Below are 23,070 nucleotides of genomic sequence, written 5' to 3'. Positions count from 1 at the left end.
GTAATTATGGGGTCTTGATGTGTGATATTTTAAAGGTATTTTAATCCTGAGCATCTGTCTTTCAAATAAGAGATCCACAGAGAATAGTTTCTCATCTGGATCCTAGGATCCTTTACTTATATTAGCTATGTGCTGGCACCAAGGATCATTGCTGCACTTGTATATGCAGCCTGGGAACCAAATATAAGCTGTGTGTGGGCTGAAACCTTTCCTAGACTTGCAAAGGAAAGATGAGGCTGTACAGAAGTATGTTTTTAGTATGAGAACACTGACAAACTCTCAGCAAGCACAAATACCAGTCAGGTTGGAGACTGGTGGGCTCCCGTGGCCCTGGTGGAAGGCAGAGCAGGAGTAAGCCTGCAGGCAGCATGGGATCTGACTCTCCTAAGGCAGCAGTGCTGTCAGTACGATTGATGCTCATGGAGGTTTGCATGCAGAGGATGACTGTGCATGTCAGGTCAGTCCTTTTTTTCTTAAACCAGCTGCTCCACTATTAATGTGCAAGTCCATTAATCCTCGTGTTTCAGCAGAGAATTGCATTTTCTGCCTATATAGCGCTCATCAGTGATTAATGGCTCCTTACCACACATGTAAGGAGGCAGACAAGGCGTAGAGGGATTAGGTGACTTGCCCAAAGATGCCCAAGACTTCTGTCACAAAGACAGTGAATGAATCCAGAAATGAGTTCAGTGCTAGTTTGGAGCTGTGGCTAATATTCATAATCCCCCCATGAATTCAGCTGGACATCATATATCGTAGTCAGTAATGGCGCTGATCCTTATAGAATCTGCTGAAAACTTTCCCAAAGCTTTTGAGTCGGTATGCAGAGCTTCTCCTAATGGATTGCTTTTAATTCTCCAATGTTACAGAATAACGGTGATGGGGATTCAGTCAAAAATGTTCTCACGTCTCCTGAAAATCGCATCCTCATCAAACGCATGTTGATAAAGTGTGCAGACATTTCCAATCCATGCAGACCTATAGAGCAATGTATAGAGTGGGCCGGACGTATCTCTGAGGAGTACTTTGCACAGGTAAGATAGCTAAAAAGTGCTGCTGAAATTCCAGGTGAGCAGCTCTTAAAAAGGGAAGAGAAATGTGCATGTGTGACATGTCCCAAAACACATAAATAAGGGGCATTAAGCACCTCTTTAAAATACCTTTTTCTTCTTTTTTTTCTTTTTTTTGAAATGATGGGATATTCAGTGTCCAACAGTGGGCAAGGAGGTCAAACATGACAAGACAATGGTTTTGATATGGATATAAGGGATATGATTGTTGATAAGGAAAAGGCTCTCAAAAATGGGTGCAAAAGAAATGTTTAGGTGTGGTTCTAAAGGATAGAGCTTAGTGGGGTTGTGTTGATAGTAGGTGGACGGTTGAGCTGGATGATCTTGCACATCCTTTCCAACCTTGATAATTCTATGTTTCTCATGCAAATACCAGCCTAGGTGCCTTCAGACAGAAGAAAGCTTGCATGTTGTGTTCCCATCACAAAAGGCAGAGAAAGAGTGCCTTCTGCCTGCTGTGTGCTGGCTGTGTCTCAAGAACAGGATCACAGGTGTTAGCATGGGAGCAGTACTCAGCCCAAAAAAATGCTCTAAGACCTCAGTGAGCCCTGCTGAAGAAAGGTGCTGGGGAGATGGGGACAAGGAGCAGGCATTATTACAGATGATAGACCAAATACTGAAGTTGGGCTTTGGTACCTTAAGGAGAAAAAGAGGAAGAAGAAGATAGTTTGTCGTCTCTGATTGGTACAAAATGCTGCTGCCATTAGAAGCTGACAATGGATATACATTCTAGATGCAAATCAGTCATAACTTAAAGCAGTAACACACAGTTACTTAGGGCCAGCTCTGTGTGTTAAATGCAGAAGGTGAATTTGTCACTTCATGGGAAACACTGGAAGGCGTTGTTTGGTGGTTTGGCTGAAACCCATCCAAGTAGGAGCTGCTGCTTCAGATTGTTCAGGTTTCTCTCGTTATTTAGCAGCTGTGCACTCTAGTCAGTGCCAAACAATCTGCCGCTCAAAGAAGCCATTAATGGAATGTAATAGAATAACCACGAGTGTTCTTTGCAGACTGATGAAGAAAAGAGGCAAGGTTTACCTGTTGTGATGCCAGTTTTTGACAGAAACACTTGCAGCATCCCCAAGTCCCAGATATCTTTCATCGATTACTTCATCACTGATATGTTTGATGCTTGGGATGGTAAGCAGAATTCCACAAATCTTTTGTAAACATTTGAAGCTACTGTGATATAGAATTGCTTTCTTGTCGCTCCTAAAGAAAATGGGAGAAAAAAGAAGATTCCTGTAGTTCAGTTATGCTTAATAACTTCATTATTGCTTGGAAGTGTTTTGATGTTGCTACACACCATTCTCATGGCTTCTCTTCAATACATCTGTGTCAGGCAGTGTTTAACGCTCTTAGTTTTAAACTTGCTTCTCTGCAAATGGAGGACAGAACCCTTCCTCTCTGAGAGCACTTTGGGCGCAGTCCATGTTAATATCAGTTACTCTTCAAGACTAATTTCTACAGTCTGGAAAATGCCTGGGGGAGCAACTGTTTCCTTCCAAGCACTGCCTCTGTGGTAGAAGTGGTCAGAAATGTGACTCTCCTGAATGCCAGATCGTGACATGTGACTGAGATTTAATGAAGTAGGATAATTACAAGCATAATTAGTTATGCCCCTCCTGGAAAATGGCGTCCCTTTGCTGGTGCTTGCAATAGCAGTATTAAATAAATAGACTCTCAAAACTGCTCTCAGTAGCCTGGGAAGATCCATGAGTGATGAGAGCTATAAAGCCAGAAACATTTCAAGTAGCAGTATGACAGATTTAAGCTTTCCTACTTAACACAGTTGCCTGGACATTTAAGTGATATTTAAGCAGACAGCATCATGTGACTATTCCAATCCTGCAAACTAAATACACTCTGCCCTTTCTCCCCTAGCATTTGCTGACCTGCCAAATTTGATGCAGCATCTGGATAATAACTTTAAATACTGGAAAGGACTAGATGAAAGGAAGCTGCGGAGCCTCCGACCGCCACCACCAGAATAGCAATTAGACTATGGTGTGTAATTTACTAACCAGATGCATATTTATTCAAGCTCACTTTTGTTCATGTGATTTGAGATATGTTTCGGTCTCTTCAGTATTACAGTAAGGATAGCCCATGCGCTTGGGGAACTTTCAAATTCAAGAGAACAGGAGGTCAGCAGCTGACTTCCACAAACGACCATGTGTGGACTCCAAGGAAATAAGCCTGTCAAGTGGAATTACACTGGATTGCTGCAGTACTTGTTCTGAAGGGGGTTTATTAGTGAACATGTTTTGCGCTATCTTCTTACCAGTGTGCAAAGCTGGAAGGCCTTGAAGAATCCATACGACGCGGACATTCACTAGAAGATTTTGCTTAATCCTCAACTCTGCAAGTGAAGAAGAAACACAGATTAATAGTGACTCACAGCTCTTGTGAGAAAGCTACATGCTTTTTATAAGCACTTAGGACAGTTACGCAGAACAATCGGACATTTAAAATGCAACTCTCCATGAAGGAATTTTTGATCTATGAAAAATAGATGTACTCTATTTTTTCACATCACAGAAGGTGCAATCATTCACTTCTGAGCACTACTGAAAGTGAGTTCTCTTTAAGAAATTTAGTAGCATATGTAAAAAATAACACAAGAATTTTTGAGGTTGATCGTTAGCATCTATGATTAAAATGATATGTTTTATTTATTTTGTTAGATGTTCAATATTTTCTATGAATTTATAAATACTTAAAAGCCAAAGCCAACTTTAGATGCATTACAAATTTACATGATTCATACTCATTAATATACATTTAATTGATGTACAGACCTTTTATTTTCATAATGCAAATACAAAATACTATACAATGATACATTTTTATTGCACTGTAAGGATAGATGTGTATGTTTAAATATTGTCTGATTTATGTTAATTAAAATTAAGTTTTATTGCAAAGGTCTCACTTGAGAATAGTAGAATAAACAAGAAATGTATACCGAGCACCAGAACCGCAGTAGTTCTCCCCTAAACCAGTGACCGCCACCTGATCTTCCCTTGGCTGCAAAAGATGATAATAACACGTTGGAACTTTTTGTTTTCTCCCTTGAAATTTTATGACTGAATTCCCTCTCAAAGTCTGCCTTATTTTATATAGTGTTTCTACAGAGCATTCCACAGCATATATGAAGAGGTGTTACTACATATCTAACGAATTTCAACATTTTATAGCCTATGTATTTTCCTCTGCCGTGAAAGAAACAGAAAATAAAGCCACCGACAAAACGTTCAATTCAGCAGGTTTGTAAAGGCTGTGTACCTTCACAATTTGAATAAAACCTTCATAGCAAACACCGGAAAATAATAAAATGTATATTTTAAGGAGTGTCAAGGTCCGGCCCATTTCATTTGGAATGTACATGTACTCTGCAGTTTGCATGCTAACAGGAGCATGGAATTCCATTGGAAATAACTGCTGTCTGGGGAGGGGAAAAGCTGAGGGGGCTGGACTGTTGTTAAGGAGCTGAATGGTGGGATGTGGCTGGTGAGTCCCTCTGCGGCCTGCATTTGGCAAGTCCATGGAAGACCTGTGGGCACTGAGACAATGCACCACAGCTGGGAGCCCTGCTGGGCTGTATTGTGCTGAAGGAACCAGGGAGGATTCTACCAGCATTTCCTGTAGGCAGGAAGGCACCCCAAAAGCACGGAAGGAATCACGGACTATTGTCAATTCAGAGGCAACGGACTGACTTTAGAGAAGAGGCATTTTGAACTATTCTTCAGGAAACACAAGCTGAGGAGATGTGGATGATGGAGCGGTTCAAGGACTGCAGCAGTTGGAGCCCTAAAGCAGGTAATAAATGAACAGATGACCTCTCCTGTTGTTACCTGTTTCTGTGTTTGTCCTTTATCTCCAAGCTGATGACATTCATTGCTGCCACCATCTGTACCTCACTGCTCTTTGTGTTTGCATTGTGCCTTTCTTCAGTGCTGCAATTACGTGTTCTCTCCTCCTGCTTGGAGTCTGTGTTAGGTGCTTGGAGATAGAGGATCCCCTTTTGTAATTCCCTTTAGTTCATCAGTGCTTGCATATTGTCAAGCCCACTGGGGCCCAGATTCTGTTTAGAAGCATCCAGACCTTAGCAATATCTCAGTGATTATACTTAGGATGTAGGCTATGGGATCACTATTGATCTTCCAAATGGCTGACAATCATTACTGAAAGAGCAGACCAATTTCCATTGAGGATTTACAAACAAACACAGTATTCTCTCTCAAAGGGGACATGAAAGGAAAGGGAGAGTTGGCTGCCAGGTGTGATGTTTTCCTTGCAGTATCACAGTCTGTTTCCATATACACCTACCTATTGTAATTGGCTGTCATTTGCTACCTGGTGTTATTCTTTTCCACTGCATGCAGGCTCCTGTATCTAGTTCAAGGAAAGGCTACTCTGGCTCCATCAGGGGAAGCTACGAAGCGGATAGGAGAGGAACAGCAGCAGCATGTGGGTCCATAGAACGTCTGCAGGAAAAAAGTAAAAATATTTCTTCATAAGCACAGTTATTAATGCTCTGGGTTGTATTAATGAGCAGTGAAAGCAGTTAATTTAATCCGCTTTAAAAAATGCCTGCTGAATCATCACTGAAAAGAAGTGATCAGTGTGATTAATTCCCTGAACTTCACACTGCATCCCTAATGCCATTACTTGGAGTGTAGAGCTATGCTCATCATCCCGTTGTATCAGCTAGATTTATGCCCATACTGGTGTATAATAATTTCACTTAACGTAAAACAGTAATTTGCAGCCACTGAGTGCAGCTCCGTTCATTCTGTTGTCCATCTGAATGCTGCTGTTGCCAGGGAAAGATTATACTTAAAGCAAGTTTGAAACCAGTGTGCCTGATCCTCACCCAAGCTGGCTTCCCACTGAGCTTCCCTCTGCAGATACATCCCTTTTGCTTTTCCAGTCTGGCACCCAGTGATGGAGCTCTGCTTGGGACAGAAACCACGGGTTTACTGATGTAGTGATGGTCTTACACTGTTAAAGGGATAACACTGGAGAAAATTGGAGGAGTATATCTGAAATGATTCCCAATGTCAGGCAAGCCAGCAGTCTTTGACAGCGTCTACACTGTTCATTTATTCTTGCTTTAATGTTAATACAAAAGTAAATTCCAGCATAGCCGAGATGATGGGGAGTTATCTTATTCACCTCTGGGGTTTTAATCTTACAGTGCATTTTAAAACTGAATAAGGTTCAGCAATTCAGCATTAACTGAGCCATTCAGAATTATTGGCTGCTTTTTATGCTGCGTATTTTCAATCAGGTCATACTGCTGCTAAAGCCGGCTATCAGGTTTACCAGCTTTCAGGTGAGCCTGGAACTCTTCTGATCTGGTAACAAAAAAGTTTGTTCTTTAGCATGAATATCTTGGTCCCTTCAAGAGGTAGGTATAAAATTCTTGGTCATAACTGCTTCCTCTGATAGGAGAAACCAGACAGGTACTGCACGCAGCCACCTCATAACAAGTCTGAATCTAGCTTTCATATTACAGTTTTCCCAATGACCGTATATAAGTTAATGATCACCTACAATTAATGTCTTAGTTTTTGTTCCAGTGCTGCGTCTCAGTAGAGACATCATTGATATGACATTTAAGAAAATGTGTCATGAACGCGAAGGTGATCAAGCAGTGACAAAGCCATTCCTACATAAAAGAGGGGAAAGCATAATAAAATTAAACGTCTACTAATCCCTCACAGGATGCTCAGAAACAGCACAAGGGAAGCGTAGTCAGTTGTGTCCTGTGAGGCGAGGAGGGTTTGAGTCATGACTGAGCGGAGCACTCTGAAGTGAAGTCTGGGAGCTATTGGCAAGCTTCAAAACAAATAATCTCTGCTGACGTGTGACATCACGCCTCCAAGGTACAGCGGTCCCAGGGGTGTTCATTAAATGAGAGTGGGATGGATTGCATTTCATCCTGACGTGGTGTTCGGATGCAGGAAACAAGCTTTCAAATTACTGCCGTATCCCTGTGCAGCCTGTACTGCTGCTTCAGAACGAAGGGGACATCCAAGTGCTTCATATATTTCTTTGTTCTGCTGCAACGATGGCTCTGTAGGCATAGGGTTTCTGAATGCTTTCTCTTGCTGCCTGCTTTGAACATTACTGGGACAGCGTCTTGTGTTTTCATTTTCTTTCCTTATTTAACAGCTTTAAGAATCTCCTCCCACACTTCCCAAACCTCAGCAAATTTAGCTTTGCTAACCATGCCTGGTTAGAATCCTCTATAACAAGCAAAGCAACTGAATTTAAAAGGCCCGGGGGCTCAGAGCCACTAAGCAAAATGGGCTTGAGGCTTCTAAATGCCTTTCAGCTCCTGAACCTTCAAGCCAGCCTCTAGTCTAACAGTGTTTCTCAGGTCAGGGAAAGGATTCTCATCTTCCTGTATTCCACTTTTTCCTTTTCAGAACAAGAAAGTTATCTTTTTTCTGACTGAAGTTAAAGCGAGCCTGGAAAAACACCCCGTAATGGCTGAAAGCCCTATGCTGGTATCCACAGCCAGGAGAAAGCAAGCATAGTTATGAGAAGCAGACTGTGAGCAACGCGTTGCTGCTGCCTGTGGGGCGTACGTGTATGCAAGGTCTTTTATATTGTTCTTCTACATGCAAACTGAAGTTCAGCAGTGTTCACAGGCACCTCTGCCTGTGGGGTTGTGCTGGCAAATGCAAGCAGCCACGGACACTTGGAAGTCTGAATCACTCCTTTCTTGGGTTGCTTGCTCCCCCCCTCGAGTGGCAAGAGTCATTGCTGGAGCTAAAACTAATCTTAGTTCAGAACATGGTAATTAACAGAAGTTACGTCATCCTTTAATCACATGCACTTCCCTTGAGGTCGAGCACAGCAGTGTTCAGTCTTAGAAAGAAGTGAGGAAGGCGATTACCTGGGTTTGGGGTGGGAGGAGGGAACGAGCCAGTGTGCAGTCATTCACATGAGAAGTTGGTCTTGTCTGTCTTTAATATTTGTCTGATGTCAGTCCTTCCTCAGCTCCCACTCCATTAGTTCTCAGCACCAAGTTCAGCGTGCAGCACAGCTTGTAACCAAGATCAACGTTATCTGGTTATCCTGCAGCTCTTCAGAGGAGGTGGGGGGTGTTGGGAGGGGGTGTCACTGCTTGGTCTTCAGCCTGAAGATGAAATGGAATATGCTTGACAAGATTCCCTCGGTGTCTGGAGTATGGAACATGCAAGGAGCATTGCTTTTCCCCAACATGGTGTTTGTTTGTTTGTTTGTTTGTTTTCACAGGATTTTATTATTTTTTTTCTTTATAGGAAAACTCCTTTTTCCTGGCCCAGCCCTGGGGGCTGCCAGGCTGCTGTGCGGGCCTGCGTTTGAACTGTAAGTGCTGGGTGACAGCCAGGGCCTGGGCAGGGAGCGGCACGTGTCCCATCAGACACGGCTTATGGGGGTGGTTGTGGAGAGAGCATCCAATTGCATGAATAGATTTTACGGACGTCATCAAAGCACAGCGAAACTCTCCTTGCTGTGCAACCAAGCCCTAAAGCCGACTGAGCAGCTCCAAAAATCCCTGCTGGCAGACTTCGTGCAAATAACGCTGCGCCCCCCTCAGAACACCCGCAAACGCCCGGCCCAGCCCCGCCCGCCATCCCCCGTGCCGGCAATGGCGCCGCGCTGCTTCCATGCCTGAAGGCACCGCCCCCGCAGCGCCCGGAAGTGCCGTGCGGCCTTCAGGAAATGGCGGCGCAGCGGGGCGGGCGCGTGGCGCGGTGTGTCATGGCGGCACGGTGTGTCATGGCGGCGCGGTGTGTCATGGCGGCGCGGCTGGCGAGCAGCGCTGCTTGCTGCTGGAAAACGTAAGTGAGCGCTGCAAAGAGCGGGGATGAGAGCGAGGGAGCGGGGTAGGGAGCCGCATCCCGAGCCCTGTGGCCGAGCATCGGGTAAAGAACAGCCCGGCGCTTCTCTCGGTGTCGTCCCGGAGGACTAAGAAAGTGGAGTCGGTGCCTTCATGCCGCCTCCGCTGATACTATCCTCCTAGAGGAAACGGTGGAAGAACAAGGCCTGCCCGCGAGGTCGGGGCAGGGCCTGCTTCCTCCACCGACAAGGCTCTCGTGGTGAGCAGAAGGAACGAGCGGGCGGGGTTGGTCGGAACGGGACGAGACGGCCGCCCCGAGCCGCTGTGGCCGCTCCGTGGCGTTCCTTCAGCTGTGTGCGGCTGTCCTTGGTTTCTGGCCGCGGGGCGGACCGAGGAAGGACGGCGGACGCTCCGGAGCGGCGCGATACCCGGCTGGGCCGATCCGCAGGGTCAGCCCCGCTCGGCTGGTGCGATCCTGCGGGCGGCCGTGCCCGGGGGCGTGATGCCCTCCAGTGGCAGCCGTGTGTGCTGAGCCGAGGAGAGTGGGAAGGGTGCGCCGAAGTTTCGCGTCTCCGGGTGCAAAGGTACCTTGGGTTTGCAGGTGTTCCTCTTCACAGTGCCTACAAGCAGTCCCGAGAACAAATCAAATCAGCAGAACCGTGCTATTGACTTAGCCCTCCGGCTGCGACAGAAATAACTGAGCTCTGGGGGAGAACGGCTCCAGCCAGCTTTGTGCTTTCAAAGAGATGCTGGCAGCTTGCAGCAGAGTTTCAGGTCCTGTTTCTGTCTCCTCTCTTCAGCCAGCACTGTGGTTTTAATGGATGTTTTTTCTGTTTTGTTCGCTGTTCTGTACAGACACGCCACAAGCCAAATATGATTCTTGCTAGGTACATAGGGCTGGTTCAGGTTCATTGCCTTCTGGTCTTTTTGTCCATGCTAAAATGGATTGAGTGTAACTTGTAAACGTGGGGGTCTGTAGGTAGCCCTGGCAGGGTCCCCAGTTAGCTGCTGGGTGAGGAGTAGTTGGGACTGTGCTGCCCTTTGGCTGTTCCTGCTGCTGCTGAAGCCTCTGCAGGGGTGCACAGATCACTGCTGCAGGTTGGGGCAGCCCGTGGTGTTTGAGCAGCCAGTGCCAGAGCTCTGGGCACAAGCCCCCATGTTTCACTGCAGATGAGTTTTTTATGGTAACAGCTGGTTTTAAAGAATTGTTCACACCTTTTACTTTGCTGTGTAAATATTTAAGTGACAAGGTTGAGGTTCCTGGGAGGGTAAATGCTTGGGTTACAGCTGACAGGTGAAGCTTTTATTAAACAGAAACATGCAAACTTATTTCCTTTTTTTTTTTTTTTTTTTTTTTTTTTTAAGCCTGGCAGCTGATGATTGTTTCTGTGTTCTTTTTTCAGATGTTTCTGTTGCTGCCTTAGCAGCCTCATACACCATCCTGCTCCTGTGATCTGCAGATTCACCGAGCCAGCAACGTAATGGCAGAGCTGTTTTGGTACCCTTAGAGTCTCTGTTGCACAGTGTGCAAGTACTTCATAGCTGGCTCAGCAAATCAGTCCTTGCAGCACACCTGTGAGATAGCTGTGGAGTTCCAGGGACTGGATTAGTAAAATGAGAGACGAGCAGCTCATCCTGAAGCTGGAATACAGGTACAGTTTAAGCACTTGAGGTGAAAGCTGTGGGTGGAAGGAGACATTGTGGGGCCATTCGTGGGGTGGGCTTTCATCAGAATGGCTTTGTTTACCTGGCAGTCTCTGTAGTAAAGTTGGCCTTGAGGAGTGTCAGTCATCCTACCTCTGCTTTGATGCTTGTTTGTTTTTGTTTTATTTTTGCAGGTCTTTCTCTACTTGTAAAGAAGAGTGTGGCGTTCAGTTTAGCTGCTGTTCTCTGGTACAGCCTCACAGTATGTTAGCAGAGCTCTTCTGGCCATCTTGTGCCCTGTGCATTGACAGCGGTTGCTGGTTTAGTCACCTGTTTGTAGAAGACAAGTTGTGCTCACTGCAAGACACTGAAATTCTCTGACCTGCCTCATAGTGAGTTTGGCAGGGTAATCATAACTGCACCTTCTGTTTTGGAAGTCTGTGGATTCCTGGTGGGCTAAGAAACGAAGCTATACGAGCATAGTTCAGAGCTGCTAAAACCATTTTGTTTTGCAAGCTGCAGGTCAGTATGCTAGTGAAGATGTTACCAACCACTGCTGTAAGAGCATATTCTACTCCTGTGTTCATGCCTTCTGCAAAGCCCATTTTGGGAAGACACATTTTTTCTCTTGATTTCTCAGCCGTTTGGAGAAGAACAGACAAGCTTTTGGCACACAGTTCTACATCGAGTCTCTGTAAGTTTTGCCAAGCTTTATTTATAAGGACCGTGTCTATTGTAGAGACAACCTGTTCCTGCCAATCCCCTAGAATAGAAAATCTGAACCAATTATTTTTGTATTGAACTTACAATAAACGTGTTGAAAAGCGACCTGTTAATGACTCTTGCTTAAATTCTGGTAGATTGACACAAGTGAGGCTGTTAAGAGCTGGACAAGTCCTCTTGACAGATGGTATTTTTCCAACTGTTTGGAATCTGGAAATGAGGTTTAAACAAGGATGTTCCAGTTGAGCATTGGGCCAGTGCTGCTGCTGTCGGCATGCAACGGAGGCCTGAAGTTTCAGAAGCACCAGCATCAGAGGTCAAAAGCAATTTGTGCTGAGGAGCGGGGGAAGAATTTGTCAGTGAAGAACATACCAAGGCAGAGGTGAGGATGGTCACCAAAAAAGTAAAAGGATGACTTAGAATTTGATGTATGGGCAGCCAAGCGCTGCAAAAGGCAGCCATGTGATTTTGTTTTTTGCTTTTTCCCTAGATGAATAAATGAGAAGCATGGACATTTGGTAAGGATGGTTTTTTGTTTGTTTTCATGTTTGAGGCTTTAGGGCATGCTTGATTGTCAGTGAATTGGCAGTGAATGTCACTGTTTGAGTCTTCCTGCTGTATATGGTATGTGCTAACAGTTCACACACAGGGGAGGTATAGTTGATGATCTTGTGCAGACTGTACTGACAAGAATACTTGACTGAGATCAGCTTCATAGTTAGAGTGTTTTCAGCTTTGTCTAGGATCTGTATAGTGATCGTGCCTTGTGCTATTTTAGCTTTTTGTTGAATTTTTTGCTTCTCAAAAGACACAAGAGTGGAGTTAATGATTGCTGTGGAGCAGGGGAGTTCCCCAAACATAAAATGGGTATTGGGGGAACCAGTAATTCATCTGTCACTGGGGCTTGGTGCTGATGAACCTTGTGACTGTAATGATTTTCTTCTAAAATGCTGCCTAAGATGAGATAAAATTGTCTAAGGGGTTAGGCCTGGCAGATTGCTTGGGTCAGGGATGCTTTGCTGTCTCAGCAGAGCTGGGTTTAAGGGAGTGTGATGGGACAGTGCTGAAAGAGGATTTCTCAGTGTTCATTGTGTGCGGGTAGGTCTGTTGAGGAACGCAGGCTTATAGGAGGGCAGTCCATGGGGGTACTGTAATACCAGTGTGTACCTTTAGGCTACCAGGCGTTTCCAAAGCAAAGCAGGGATGGACATAATGCTGAAAGTGTGAGTTGAATGTGTAAAGGTGCTGGGCAATATCAGCATTGTAAAATGACAGTCTGTAGCTTTCATAGTCCAGCAGGATACCAATCTTTGTGGGGGGAACAGTAATTCTGATGTCTGGTGTCATCCCACTGTGCAGGAATTCGTACTTGTGCCTGTGGGCAAGAAACACAGTCAAAAATACCCCACGGCACTCTGCATGTAGGCATGCTTCAGGGTATGTTTTCCTGCTTTGCATGCATGGTGAAGACAGTCCTATCCCTCTTCCCAATAGTCTCATGTTTATTGCCCCAGTCCCATCTACTCTGCTGAGCAATGCTGTACACTGCTTTTCCACACGGCTTTATCCCCCTGCTCAGATGTGCCAGCCTCACCCACATAACAGGCCTTTGTACCCACACCTGGCTGAAAATGAGCAGGTACTTATACTTAGGACAGGACAAGGTCAAAGGGACTTTCCATTTTTCCCAGCTACAAAGCTTTATCTGAAGATATTGTTTCCTCTGTGAAAAAGTTGTGCTCTGCCAGGCGAGTTAGGCTTTCCCCTGAGCAACACTTGTCTTAAGTCTTGCATCTTCATAGTTTTAGGTGCAGCCAAGGAGAGAATTGATGAGATGACTCAGTCCAGTCCTTCCAGGCCCCGCAGTGCTGCCCACTTACTCTCTAGGGCCTGTGGTACTGAGCCCTCTTTCCTGCCAAAGGCACAGGAACTGAAAATGCTCACGCCCTCAGACTGCAGCAGCAGTGAGGGAATATAATCCCTCAGGCAGGGGCAGGCTGACTCAGTGTGACTCTGCATCCTCCAGGCTATTTGCTGTCATATTTCATTTCTGGCTGCTCTCATACAAGACTTCACATGGCTCAGCCAGGGTGCTGCTGATGGGGACTTTTCAGTCTTTAGTTACTGAAGGGTGACCTCTAATTGTGATTCCTGTCCTGTGTGCTAACAGAGGCTAGGAGGATGCTCTGTACATAACTGCTTTGTCATGAGGGTAGCCCTTTTCTTCCCTGGTGTAGTTGCTGTTTGAGTAATGCCAAGATCCTTTAGCAGTTACTCAATCAGCTGCCCCTAGCATGGCACACTGCATCCAAAAATATGAGACTTTTATGGGAACATGTACCATTCTGGGGAGAAGCAAGAAGATTTATTCAGTAAAACAAGTTTTCTGATATTTCACAGGGACCAGCTTCTTCACTAACCACCTCTTCCACCCACACAGTACGAACCTTAGAAAATTTCCCTGTAGAAATGGCTATGACAGTGACTCAAACAGCAACAGCCTGGCTCTGTTTTCTCTTCCCTGAAGTCCACGCTTATTGCTCCAGAAGAGTAAGAGCAAACCTCAGTGTACCTCTTAGATCAGTGTAGCAAAGAAATCAAATTAGCCTTCCTGCAGTGTATGGGAGAGTCATTAACTTCAGTGGGTTTAGTCTCCCTCATTAAGCAGCATTTCTTGCTGTGTGGGAGGCAAATGTCAGCATCGCTAAGAACTTTGGTTATGCAGCAGGCCAGTGACTGGGGAGCTGTGAGCAGCAGGCATCTGGGAATGTGCGCTATAGACAACCAAGCTACATCCAAAACTCTCCCTACATACCAACAGATAGAGGACTGAAAGCAATGGTATCATGCTGTGTCATCATTACCATCTGCTGACAATGTGTGTGCTGGGGCGCTCAGTGCCTTGTTCAAGGGGACCCAGCACCACAATGGTAACTCTTAAAATCTGAGTGCCATTACAGGCTGAGGCAATAGGGATTACTGGAGGATGTTTGGTATGAAACTTGTTTGCTTGCAACTAGTTGCTTCACGGTGTGCACAAATCGCACATACAGTTCAAAGGTGATGCTAATTCAGTTGTCATTGCCCAGGGTAGAGCCAGTGGATGCTGCTGAGGCATGAGGGAGTTCTGGCATTTCTGCATGCAGGTGTAGCTGTTGGGTTGGGCACCTCCAGAAGGAGGAGATGGAAACAAGTTTCCTACAAATGGTTTTATCTAGATAATTGCTTTTTAGGTGACGTGGACTTACTACTGGCTGTCTTCCCAGTGGGATTTCAGTGACCTAACAAGGCTTTTATAGCTAACTTCTGTAATGGAACTGATTCAGATTTGGTTTTGGGGGCTGCTCCTTTCAGTGTGAGAATGGCACAAAGCAGTGGGATTTGCTTAAAGGTTCCAGAATCATTCCAACACCATTTCACAGTGCCAGTGGTAGAAATGACCACAGGCCCCAGGTTAAGTGTTTGACCTGTCCTGTCTGCCTCCTACAAGTAAGAGTTCTTTGCTGCTCAGCCTGCAGGTGTATGTGTAGGAGGTGTTCCTATTGGAGAGCTGTAGCCTGCATGTCCCTTACCTTGATGGTGTGATGATGTGTCTCATACACCAGGATGAGTTGTTTGCCCCCAGATAACCATGTCTTGGAGTGTTTTCAAAAGCCACGCCAATTCTGTACTCTGTATCTTCCTCAGCTTCCACCTCCCAGTAATGCTTTCCTGGAAAAGGGATCAGACTGCCCAGGATGGCGATACACCTGTGAGAGATACAGGAATATGTTCTGGGTAGGAACTTTTCACAATGCTAGCTATGCAGTGTACATGGATGTTGCATATCAATACATAGAAGTCATGTTTATTGTTTCTGTAGCAGCACAGCATGAGTTTTTCAGTACACTGAGGTTCACATGCTGAGGACCTGGCACATGACCTGCAGGTTTTTTGGCGATTCCTACTCAATTTTACCTTTGGGTAGTTTTGTATTAATTAGCACCCTGGGCACTTTCAGGAGCAGGGAGAATAGCATCCTGTGCTACCTGAGATTCCTGGGGAGAAGAGTGCTTTGGTGGACCCCAATGTAGTATGGAAAAAAGTCTACATGCTTTTTATTTCCTTCCCACAGAAACCAGGACTTAAGTGTCGCCCACCATCAGGAATGGAGCACTAGCAATGTGAAAATCCAGCATCAGTTTGGAAGGGGGAGATTAGCCTGTGCTGTGGTAAGATAGACAAGCAAGCAGTGAACATGTAACAGACCTTGGAATAAATTTAGTGCCTGGGCGATGAAAAGTTTTGGCAGTAGGCCGTGGTTCCTATCCTTTAAAAGGATGGGGAGGTGAGGCAAAGACAACACAGCTCAGAGAGAACCGTCAGCTTGATTTACAAGCATAGTTTCAGAGTCAAAGGAACTGAGGGCTTTGAAGATGCAAGTCTGCAAAAACACAGATTCTGAAGGAAGAAAATGGGGCAAAACAGGCAAGACCAAATGCTTCTTAAACACCCTGTCTCAATTTAAGAGGGCAACTTGAATCCTGTGAGACTACATCCCAGTTCTGCTTCAGAAAAATTACACAGGATATTTGTATTAACTGTCATTGCTGCATCGCAGGGCATAGCGGGTTTCAAAACACTGCTAAAGTTTTGGATGCAGAGTCACAGCATGTATGTTTTTGTGGTAGGATCATGTAGGGATGTAAATTAAAAAGACAAAGGTTGTTGCTGGAACACTCTGAGCTCATCTGCCTGCAAGTGGTACTGTATTCATCATGATGAGGGCCTGATGAGGACAGGAACATCAAGTGCAGGCTGTACTTTGTGCCACCTCAGCTGCAATCACGTAACTAAGTGTACAGTTCATTAGAAGTGCATGTAGATGTAGTGGGAATAGATTAAAGGTTGGTGAAATTGAAACTCAGAGAGGCTACGCTGCTACAGCTTGAAAGGGACGACGCAAAGTGGATGGCAAACATCTGTGAACAAAATATTACCATACTAATGAGAGTTGCAAAGCCACCAAGGCAAACCTGAATCAGCCAGTAGGAGCTGGTGTGGTTAAGAAGCGTAATTTTTAGCCTGGTGGAGATCACACAGACTTGAGAAAGAAGACTTTAAAGAAGACTTTACTGTGTAATTTCCTTGTGCAAGTATTAGTCATTTCAACACGGGAGCTTCTTTCTCCCCCCCCCCCATCCCTCCCCCTTCCCCAGTATCTTGGCATGAAAAGAGGCATATGAGAGTTTACAGTGGCATCAAAATCATCCTCAGAGTTCAGAATGGGATGACTGCCGGCTGGCTGTTTATGTGAAACATAAAAGCACCCTGTAGAAGGGTGGGTGAAATCCCATTTAGACTCATCATGATGACTTTAATGAAGAGAATCTTCTCTCCTGGCTCTTTTCAACTAAGCCCTGGATTTCCATGGAGGGGATAAGTTGTGACTGTGTATTACTATGTGTCTGCAGATGCCTCTCCTACTTACATGTTGTTTCTGTGGTGCTGATTGGAAACTGATACATTCCAGCATGCTATGGCAATAGCTTTAAATGGCAAAGGGCCTAATTCTATTTTGAAGCAAAAATCTGTAAGCCCAAATAGCATGAGCTAAGCAAAGAGTTGGCCAACTCAGCAACATTTTTCAGCTAAAGGTAAGTATTCAGATCTATCTCCTTTCTTTGGCATTTGCTTTGGTGCATAATACCTGTTTAAATTTAGCACAAAGTGTCCAGTGTAAGTGGATTTATACATAACTGCAGCTGTCGGCATCTGTAATCCTCTTTGCTAACTTGCATTGACTTCCAAACAAAGTTTAAGTTCCAAAGAGCAGCTGGAAGGAGAGAGTTCAGCTCACAAAATCAATGAGAACTGGCTGAAAACCAAATTAGATACTTCTGGTATCTATTTTAAAAATGTCTATGCTCCATGCCATGGAAGCCCCTTTTGAAGAAGAGGTTCAAGCACCTAAGGCACCAATAGCAGTGTTTTTGTTGTTACTGTTGTTCTGTCTGTCTGTTCTGCATTGTGTGTTCAGTGGCTTCCATTGAACAGAGCTCTATAAGAACAGCTCTTAAATCGCCATGTGTGAGACCAAGGAAGGATGGGCAGAGCCTCATGTACAAGTCTGTATCACCCTGACATCCTGCAGAGAAGGGCAATGAGGAAGGAGCAGCTGCCAGCAGAAAGGAGCAATTCCTCAGATCTTAGAAATGTGTAAGTACTAGATCACTACAATTAAAGGGAACCTAATAATTATAAATGTTTTTTAGCACTGTATTAATAGTAAATGGGTTCTAATTTATTTATTGTGACACTTATCTGGGTTCTTTGGGCTCTGTAAAGAATTAAATAGGAAGAAGTTTCAGAGATGAATAGAAGTTGGTGAAAATGGAATTTTCATGTTTACCTTGTAAAGCTGTTATCATAGACGGGCAGATCACACTCTGGGTTTTCCAGTTCATCACATGCAATTGTAAATCCATCATCTAGGATTGCCAATAAAGGATGGGCTGTGTCCTCATTAAGACAGAAGTAGGTGCCTGCAAGAGAAAAGCATGCGTGAGAACTACAGCAACTTCTCATGGCATTGTGGTTTGCAACAAGGGTGGGGAGGAAATGTTTGGATCCACAAAAAGAATAGCTAGCATTCTGGAAGGAATCTGGCTGACACTGAGAGGACAAGGTTGTCCATTTTGAGATTTTCAAATTAATGGGTGTTACAGGAACAACTCACAGCTTAATACTGTTTAGTTACAGCCTTGTTGAAAAATAGAAAATGGGCCTTAGCCCTGTTTTAAATCCAGACGAGGTTCAAAGCTACAGGCATAGCACAGGAAGCAGCTATTCAGAGATGACAGCTCCTTCCTGCAATAGCCTGTCTAATTCCAAGTCATCTTCCTTAGAGGTGAAGTGATATATTTTTATTAGCTGCTGAAAGTAGAATGAAGGGGTGGAGAGGTTCAAGTCCTCTCCATTGCTCCACTCTTCCACTTAAATGCTAGACATATTTTTAAGAGAAAGGATGACTTACAGAGGTAACATGGAACAGACCGTTGTGGGGTTCCTGAGTGCTGCTGCCCAGCAGTCACTCAGTTCAGTCTCTGCTTTCTGTCTGCCTTCACAGAATGTGGGCTGGATGCTACTGACACCAGAGACTGCATTCTCCAGAAAGTGACTGCTGAAAAGGCTGCTGCAGTGTCCCCAGTAGTGCGTGCCCACCACCACGCAGTACCTGTAGCCCAATACAGCCCTCCTGCTTCAGCAGCTCCTCAGCACAACAGCCTTTAGAGAGTCAGGGCAGTTAAGCCAAGGTGAAAATACTTCTGTCTTTCTTCCCTTGGACACTTCATGAAACAGGTCTGAGACACAGCACTCTACTGAGTAGGTACGTGCATCACAGCTGCTGTTTGTGATTTGTAGCTGCATATCAACCCCAGTAAATAGGAATCAAAGGCCATTTCCAGTGTTGAAGGTGAAATCTTGCAGCCGACAGAGCAGTTTGCTACAGCTGTTCACATAATGTAGACTGAGAAGTTAAATCTCTCCATGCTAATCCAAAATGAAATCATTATAATCAAACTGCAAGTTACTTTAATGCAATTATAATACAACAACAGATGTGCTGCTGAAAGTAAATATATGCTGTGCTAGCAGAAAGGGTAATTTCAAATATTGAATTTGATTTAAGTAGTTGAAATAGACACAAACAAAAGTCACACAACGAGGGTCTTCCTGTTTGGGACTTGAGAACATTTCTTTTCTGAGGTGTTAGCAGTGTAGCCAGAGCGGAGTTAAATCTCATTTGTAGATTCTTACACAGGTTAACTTTCTGAATAAGAATGATTTGCAAATGTCTCACAGAAGATAAGAGCAGAAGAGATGAAAATATGGCATAAATGCATTTGTGAGTGAAGTAGAAGGTTTGGGACACCTCAGTGATGTTGAAGCTCTGTTATAGCAGTGGTAAAGATGAAAACAAGTGTCTACCTATGAGCCACTAATCTGAGCTCTGATTAGACACTGGGAGGGAAAAGAGCTTCTAATTTCCCCTTGGGGGAGACATTTAATGCTTGTCTAGTGTGGCAATAGGAGCAGGGATAATAATACAGTTCTGTGATAGTTACCAAAACCAGATTTTCCAGTTGAATGCTGAACTGCCTTTTTCCAACAGATAAAGCCCTCAGATTTTCCCCTAGCCAAACTGGAGATGAGCTGATACATACAGAGGAAGTTTTGCATATCCATATTATTCTGGAAACTGCCAATTGTTTCAGCTGTACTTTCCAGCAGCTGCGTTACAAGGTAATCTCTGAACTAAGGTAAAATCACACCTCAGCTTTCTCTTCCCTCATGTGTCAGAACTTGGCAAGCCAGTGATATCCAGGAGCATAGGGTTGATCTAGTCTTTTGAATGTTTAGAAATTAGTTACTTTCAAGTCTCAAATGGACTGAACAAAAATGAATTACAGAGCTAAAGCAATGCACTTACAGTTGCAAAAGGTTGTTTGTTTGTTTGTTGTTGTTGTTTTGGGGGGGCTGGGGTGGTTGGTTTCATTTCTAAAAGGTGGGTAACTAGAAGTAAGAGATTAGGACCTGATGCAGACACCATTGAGACCCAGCAGGAAGATTTCTGTTGAGATAATAGATGCCACAATAGGCAGTAGGAGTTGATCCATGCTGTACAATACCTGTGGTGTGTATCAAGACAGGTTCACTTCTCTCACTGGAACCGCCCAGGTTTAGGGCTTTAACACAAATGTGATAGCTTTGCGCTGGTTGCAGGTGAATTAGGGCTTCACAATTAGGAATCCCAACAATAGATCTACAGAAGATAAATTCATGGAGAATGGTAAGTTAGTTGGAGAACGAGGTTCAGGTTATTTTTCTGAACAAAGAAGAAACCACACGACCAGCTTCTTTTATAATCCTTTAACAAGACCTCATCTTTTTGAGTAAGGGTTACTAGTGGTAGGGATATGGGAGTCTGAGATTTTTGCCTTTATTTCTGCCATTCCCCTTATGCCCTTTATATTCATTTTCCATGAGCACATATACAACTACATTTACTGACAGGAGTGTTTCTGAAATTGAATTCCTACAAATGTAAAACAAATTTTAAGTTTGCTTCTTATAAGTGGTCACATCCAGCTCCTAACAGAAGTTCCTAGCAAAACGAAGAGGAAGGAGCAAATACTATTATCTCATTTGACCACTTACAAGTAGGCACCATAACCTGAATTTTCAGATTTCAGACTTCATATGGAAAGATATTTTTGCAGCTGGGAAATGGGAAATGTCCTCAAACTGTTTCCAGCAGAGAATAGAAGTAAAAAAAATGCCACAGGATGTTTATGAATAGTGTGCAAACGCAGAAGTGAAATTGTTTTAAATCATTTGTTATGAAATATTCACATAATTATCACTTTAAAATGCATCTAATTATTTAGATTTCATTTAAATTTCATTTGTTCTTAAAATCTGATGGATTTTAAGCCAAATCCAGCTTGATTTTCAGGGAGGGAGATGGTCTCTGATTGTCACTGTCACAGAACTGGATTTTTGTGGTTAGATTTTATGTACGTCTCCATTTTGGCTGGGTTAAGGATGTGCCTGATGTTACTGTTACTGATAGCGTCAAGGCTAGTTCCTAATTACATCTGAGTTTTTCTGCTCCCTACCCCAAGGAAATCCAATCATTGGCTACTAAAATGCTTATCATGAAATTCATTTCTTCAGCCCCATATTGTCCTCTCTTCCTCAGAAGTTGTTCTGCACAGCCTTAGACTTTTCTAAATAAATTGCTTTTGGCTTTTGACCAAAGGGCCGTGGATCCTTTCTTGGTGCTACCTGAAGCCATGTGACTTAAAATGGTTTCATCACTACAGGTTGTGGACTTGGTAGAACATTGACTCACTCAGTAATAACGTCACCGTTTTCTTCATCTGTCAGCTTGGACAATTCGACCGTGTAGGAATCAACAGGATTAATGTCTCTAGATTCCCAGCACACTAGTGCTGCATTTTCACAGCTTCGTATCTTCTTACTCTTAATGATAGGTGGTGAAGGAGCTAAAAAAAGGGGGGGGGGAAGAGCAATTTAACAATTGCTTCTAGATATTTGTAAATAGAGCAGTATATAGTCAAAGAAATCTACCTCCCCAAAGGACCATGGTGATCAATAGTACTATTCAAACACTTCATTTGGACTACAATATTTCCAGAATAATTAGCCAGAGAAGAATTAGCTGGCTCTCCAAATAAAAGTAAGAAACTCCCCTGTAGTCATAAAACTTGAACCATAGGAAACAAAGCACCCTGAAAACATTACTAACATAAAATCCAGAGGCTACTGTGAATTCCATTATGAAAACCACCCAGTCACATGAACAAAGTATGTTTACCTGTTACATAAACAGCTCTTTCACTTGGTGGACTGATGCCTGAAGCATTTAAAGCAGTGACCCAAAACTCATATTGTGTATTCGGCAACAGATTAGAAATGGTGCAGTATGTTTCTTTGACTTTTAGCATATGCTCTGAAATGGAAACAACAAAGCATTTACAGTGCCTTTATACAGTTACAAACCCTCCCCCAGAGCCCTCTAAAATAATGCAGTTGTGGCTTATTTTTCGTGCTGAGTTCAGGAGCTCCTATTCTCCCTACCCTCTGATTAGGCTGCTTCACCCTGCCTTCCTCTTAGAAGGCAGAAATCATATAATGCTTCAGTCTCTGTAGGAACAACATCACTCCAAAAAAGAGAAAGAAACTAAAAAAAAAAAAAAAAAGGAGATTCACCCACCTGTCATTGGTATGTCTTTTGAAAAACACTCCTGCACATTCCCACACTGGGGATGCCATCTGGTCAGCTCCTTCCAGCTGAATCAGTTTCACTACTCATTGCTCATTCTTTGCTTTATGAAATTTGGACAGGTTCTGCTTTTCTTTTTGTACTGTCTGTTTGGCACTCTATGGAGTTCTCCGTCTGGAGAAGTTCTGGGTGTTTTCAGTAAAAGGTTTTGAAACATTATTACTAGCAAATGTTGTTTTATCGTAAATCCAGGAGATTGTTGGACAGTCCAATGGTTCTGTTTTGTGTGTGTGGGTGATGAGGAGTTACAACCTATTATTAGCATTGAGATAAACTGTAAAATGACTGTGGGGGTTTAAGCAGGCATGCTGATAATATGATGATTTGCTTTCTAAAAATACAGTGCTTTGCAGTTGATGTGATGCATGTATGTTTAAACTCAGTTCCTTCTCCCCTAAAGGAAATGCTTTTGTTGAGACCTGGCTTTATCCTCTGCCCCCTGCCCTTTCCTTTTATCCCAGCTGCTCCCCTGGTCCTGTCTTTGCTTCTGTGGTGGGTTCTGCTGCAGCTGGCATCATGGTAGATCTGGCAGTGGAAAAGTGACAAAACCAGAAGCTGGAGCTATGCTGGCACATATGTTGGTAGCAGGGAGAGTAGCTATAGAAGGTGCACTGGTTGCCACAGCAGAATCCAGGAGCACTTTGGAACCAGTTGTTTTGTCAGCAGGGGCTGAGGTGTCCTCTTGTTTCTCAGTTTCTTTTACCTGCTTGTTCATCACTGTGCCTCTCGTTGCTCACTGGTTTGTAGCACAGCTGGTAGCACTCCACAGTGTCATCTGAGAAGAGGCCCCAGCACACTCTCAGTGAGTTGCCAGTTGCTGCATTGGGAGCCTGGGGGTTGATCACAGGGGCACAAGGAGCTGCAGAGGGGAAAAATGTGTCAATTTTTGAAAGCATAAGAAGCACGCTCTGTTATTTGCTGGCAAACAGTTCTCCTCC

The 23,070-nt window shown here is 44.1% G+C and overlaps 2 protein-coding genes, 1 long non-coding RNA gene and 1 other non-coding gene across 7 annotated transcripts in view; 3 read left to right on the top strand and 1 right to left on the bottom strand.

The window, feature by feature from the left end:
• Nucleotides 1–4,428, top strand: part of PDE8A (phosphodiesterase 8A) — a 108,050-nt gene extending 103,622 nt beyond the window's left edge. The window contains exons 20-23 of one of the 4 annotated variants that reach the window (XM_072345638.1): nucleotides 870–1,034; nucleotides 2,081–2,210; nucleotides 2,955–3,077; nucleotides 3,160–4,424. In XM_072345638.1, the coding sequence (XP_072201739.1) occupies nucleotides 870–1,034; nucleotides 2,081–2,210; nucleotides 2,955–3,064 (405 nt within the window). In that variant the 3' untranslated portion in view covers nucleotides 3,065–3,077; nucleotides 3,160–4,424. Of the gene's footprint in view, nucleotides 1–869; nucleotides 1,035–1,500; nucleotides 1,849–2,080; nucleotides 2,211–2,954 lie in introns of those variants that run through there. The other 3 variants (XM_072345639.1, XM_072345637.1, XM_072345640.1) reach the window with 3 other exon arrangements.
• Nucleotides 4,429–8,705: 4,277 nt separating this feature from the next.
• LOC140256776 (uncharacterized) lies at nucleotides 8,706–11,798 on the top strand. Its single transcript, XR_011904852.1, has 4 exons — nucleotides 8,706–9,687; nucleotides 10,317–10,565; nucleotides 10,752–11,662; nucleotides 11,771–11,798. It is a non-coding gene; the product is annotated as an uncharacterized lncRNA (long non-coding RNA).
• LOC140257049 (small Cajal body-specific RNA 15) lies at nucleotides 9,034–9,164 on the top strand. The gene has a single exon (XR_011904937.1).
• Nucleotides 11,799–12,276: 478 nt separating the features above from the next.
• FSD2 (fibronectin type III and SPRY domain containing 2) overlaps nucleotides 12,277–23,070 on the bottom strand; it is a 20,145-nt gene continuing 9,351 nt past the window's right edge. The window contains exons 7-13 of the mRNA XM_072345568.1: nucleotides 22,836–22,991; nucleotides 21,665–21,799; nucleotides 21,179–21,332; nucleotides 19,953–20,086; nucleotides 17,672–17,804; nucleotides 14,853–15,029; nucleotides 12,277–12,655 (exon numbers count right to left, since the gene is read on the bottom strand). Coding sequence (XP_072201669.1) covers nucleotides 12,403–12,655; nucleotides 14,853–15,029; nucleotides 17,672–17,804; nucleotides 19,953–20,086; nucleotides 21,179–21,332; nucleotides 21,665–21,799; nucleotides 22,836–22,991 — 1,142 coding nt within the window. The 3' untranslated portion in view covers nucleotides 12,277–12,402. The remainder of the gene's footprint in view (nucleotides 12,656–14,852; nucleotides 15,030–17,671; nucleotides 17,805–19,952; nucleotides 20,087–21,178; nucleotides 21,333–21,664; nucleotides 21,800–22,835; nucleotides 22,992–23,070) is intronic.

This window comes from Excalfactoria chinensis, chromosome 10 (assembly GCF_039878825.1).
Source record: "Excalfactoria chinensis isolate bCotChi1 chromosome 10, bCotChi1.hap2, whole genome shotgun sequence".
Taxonomy (NCBI): Eukaryota; Metazoa; Chordata; class Aves; order Galliformes; family Phasianidae; genus Excalfactoria; species Excalfactoria chinensis.
This window is presented reverse-complemented; position numbering and strand designations above follow the sequence as displayed.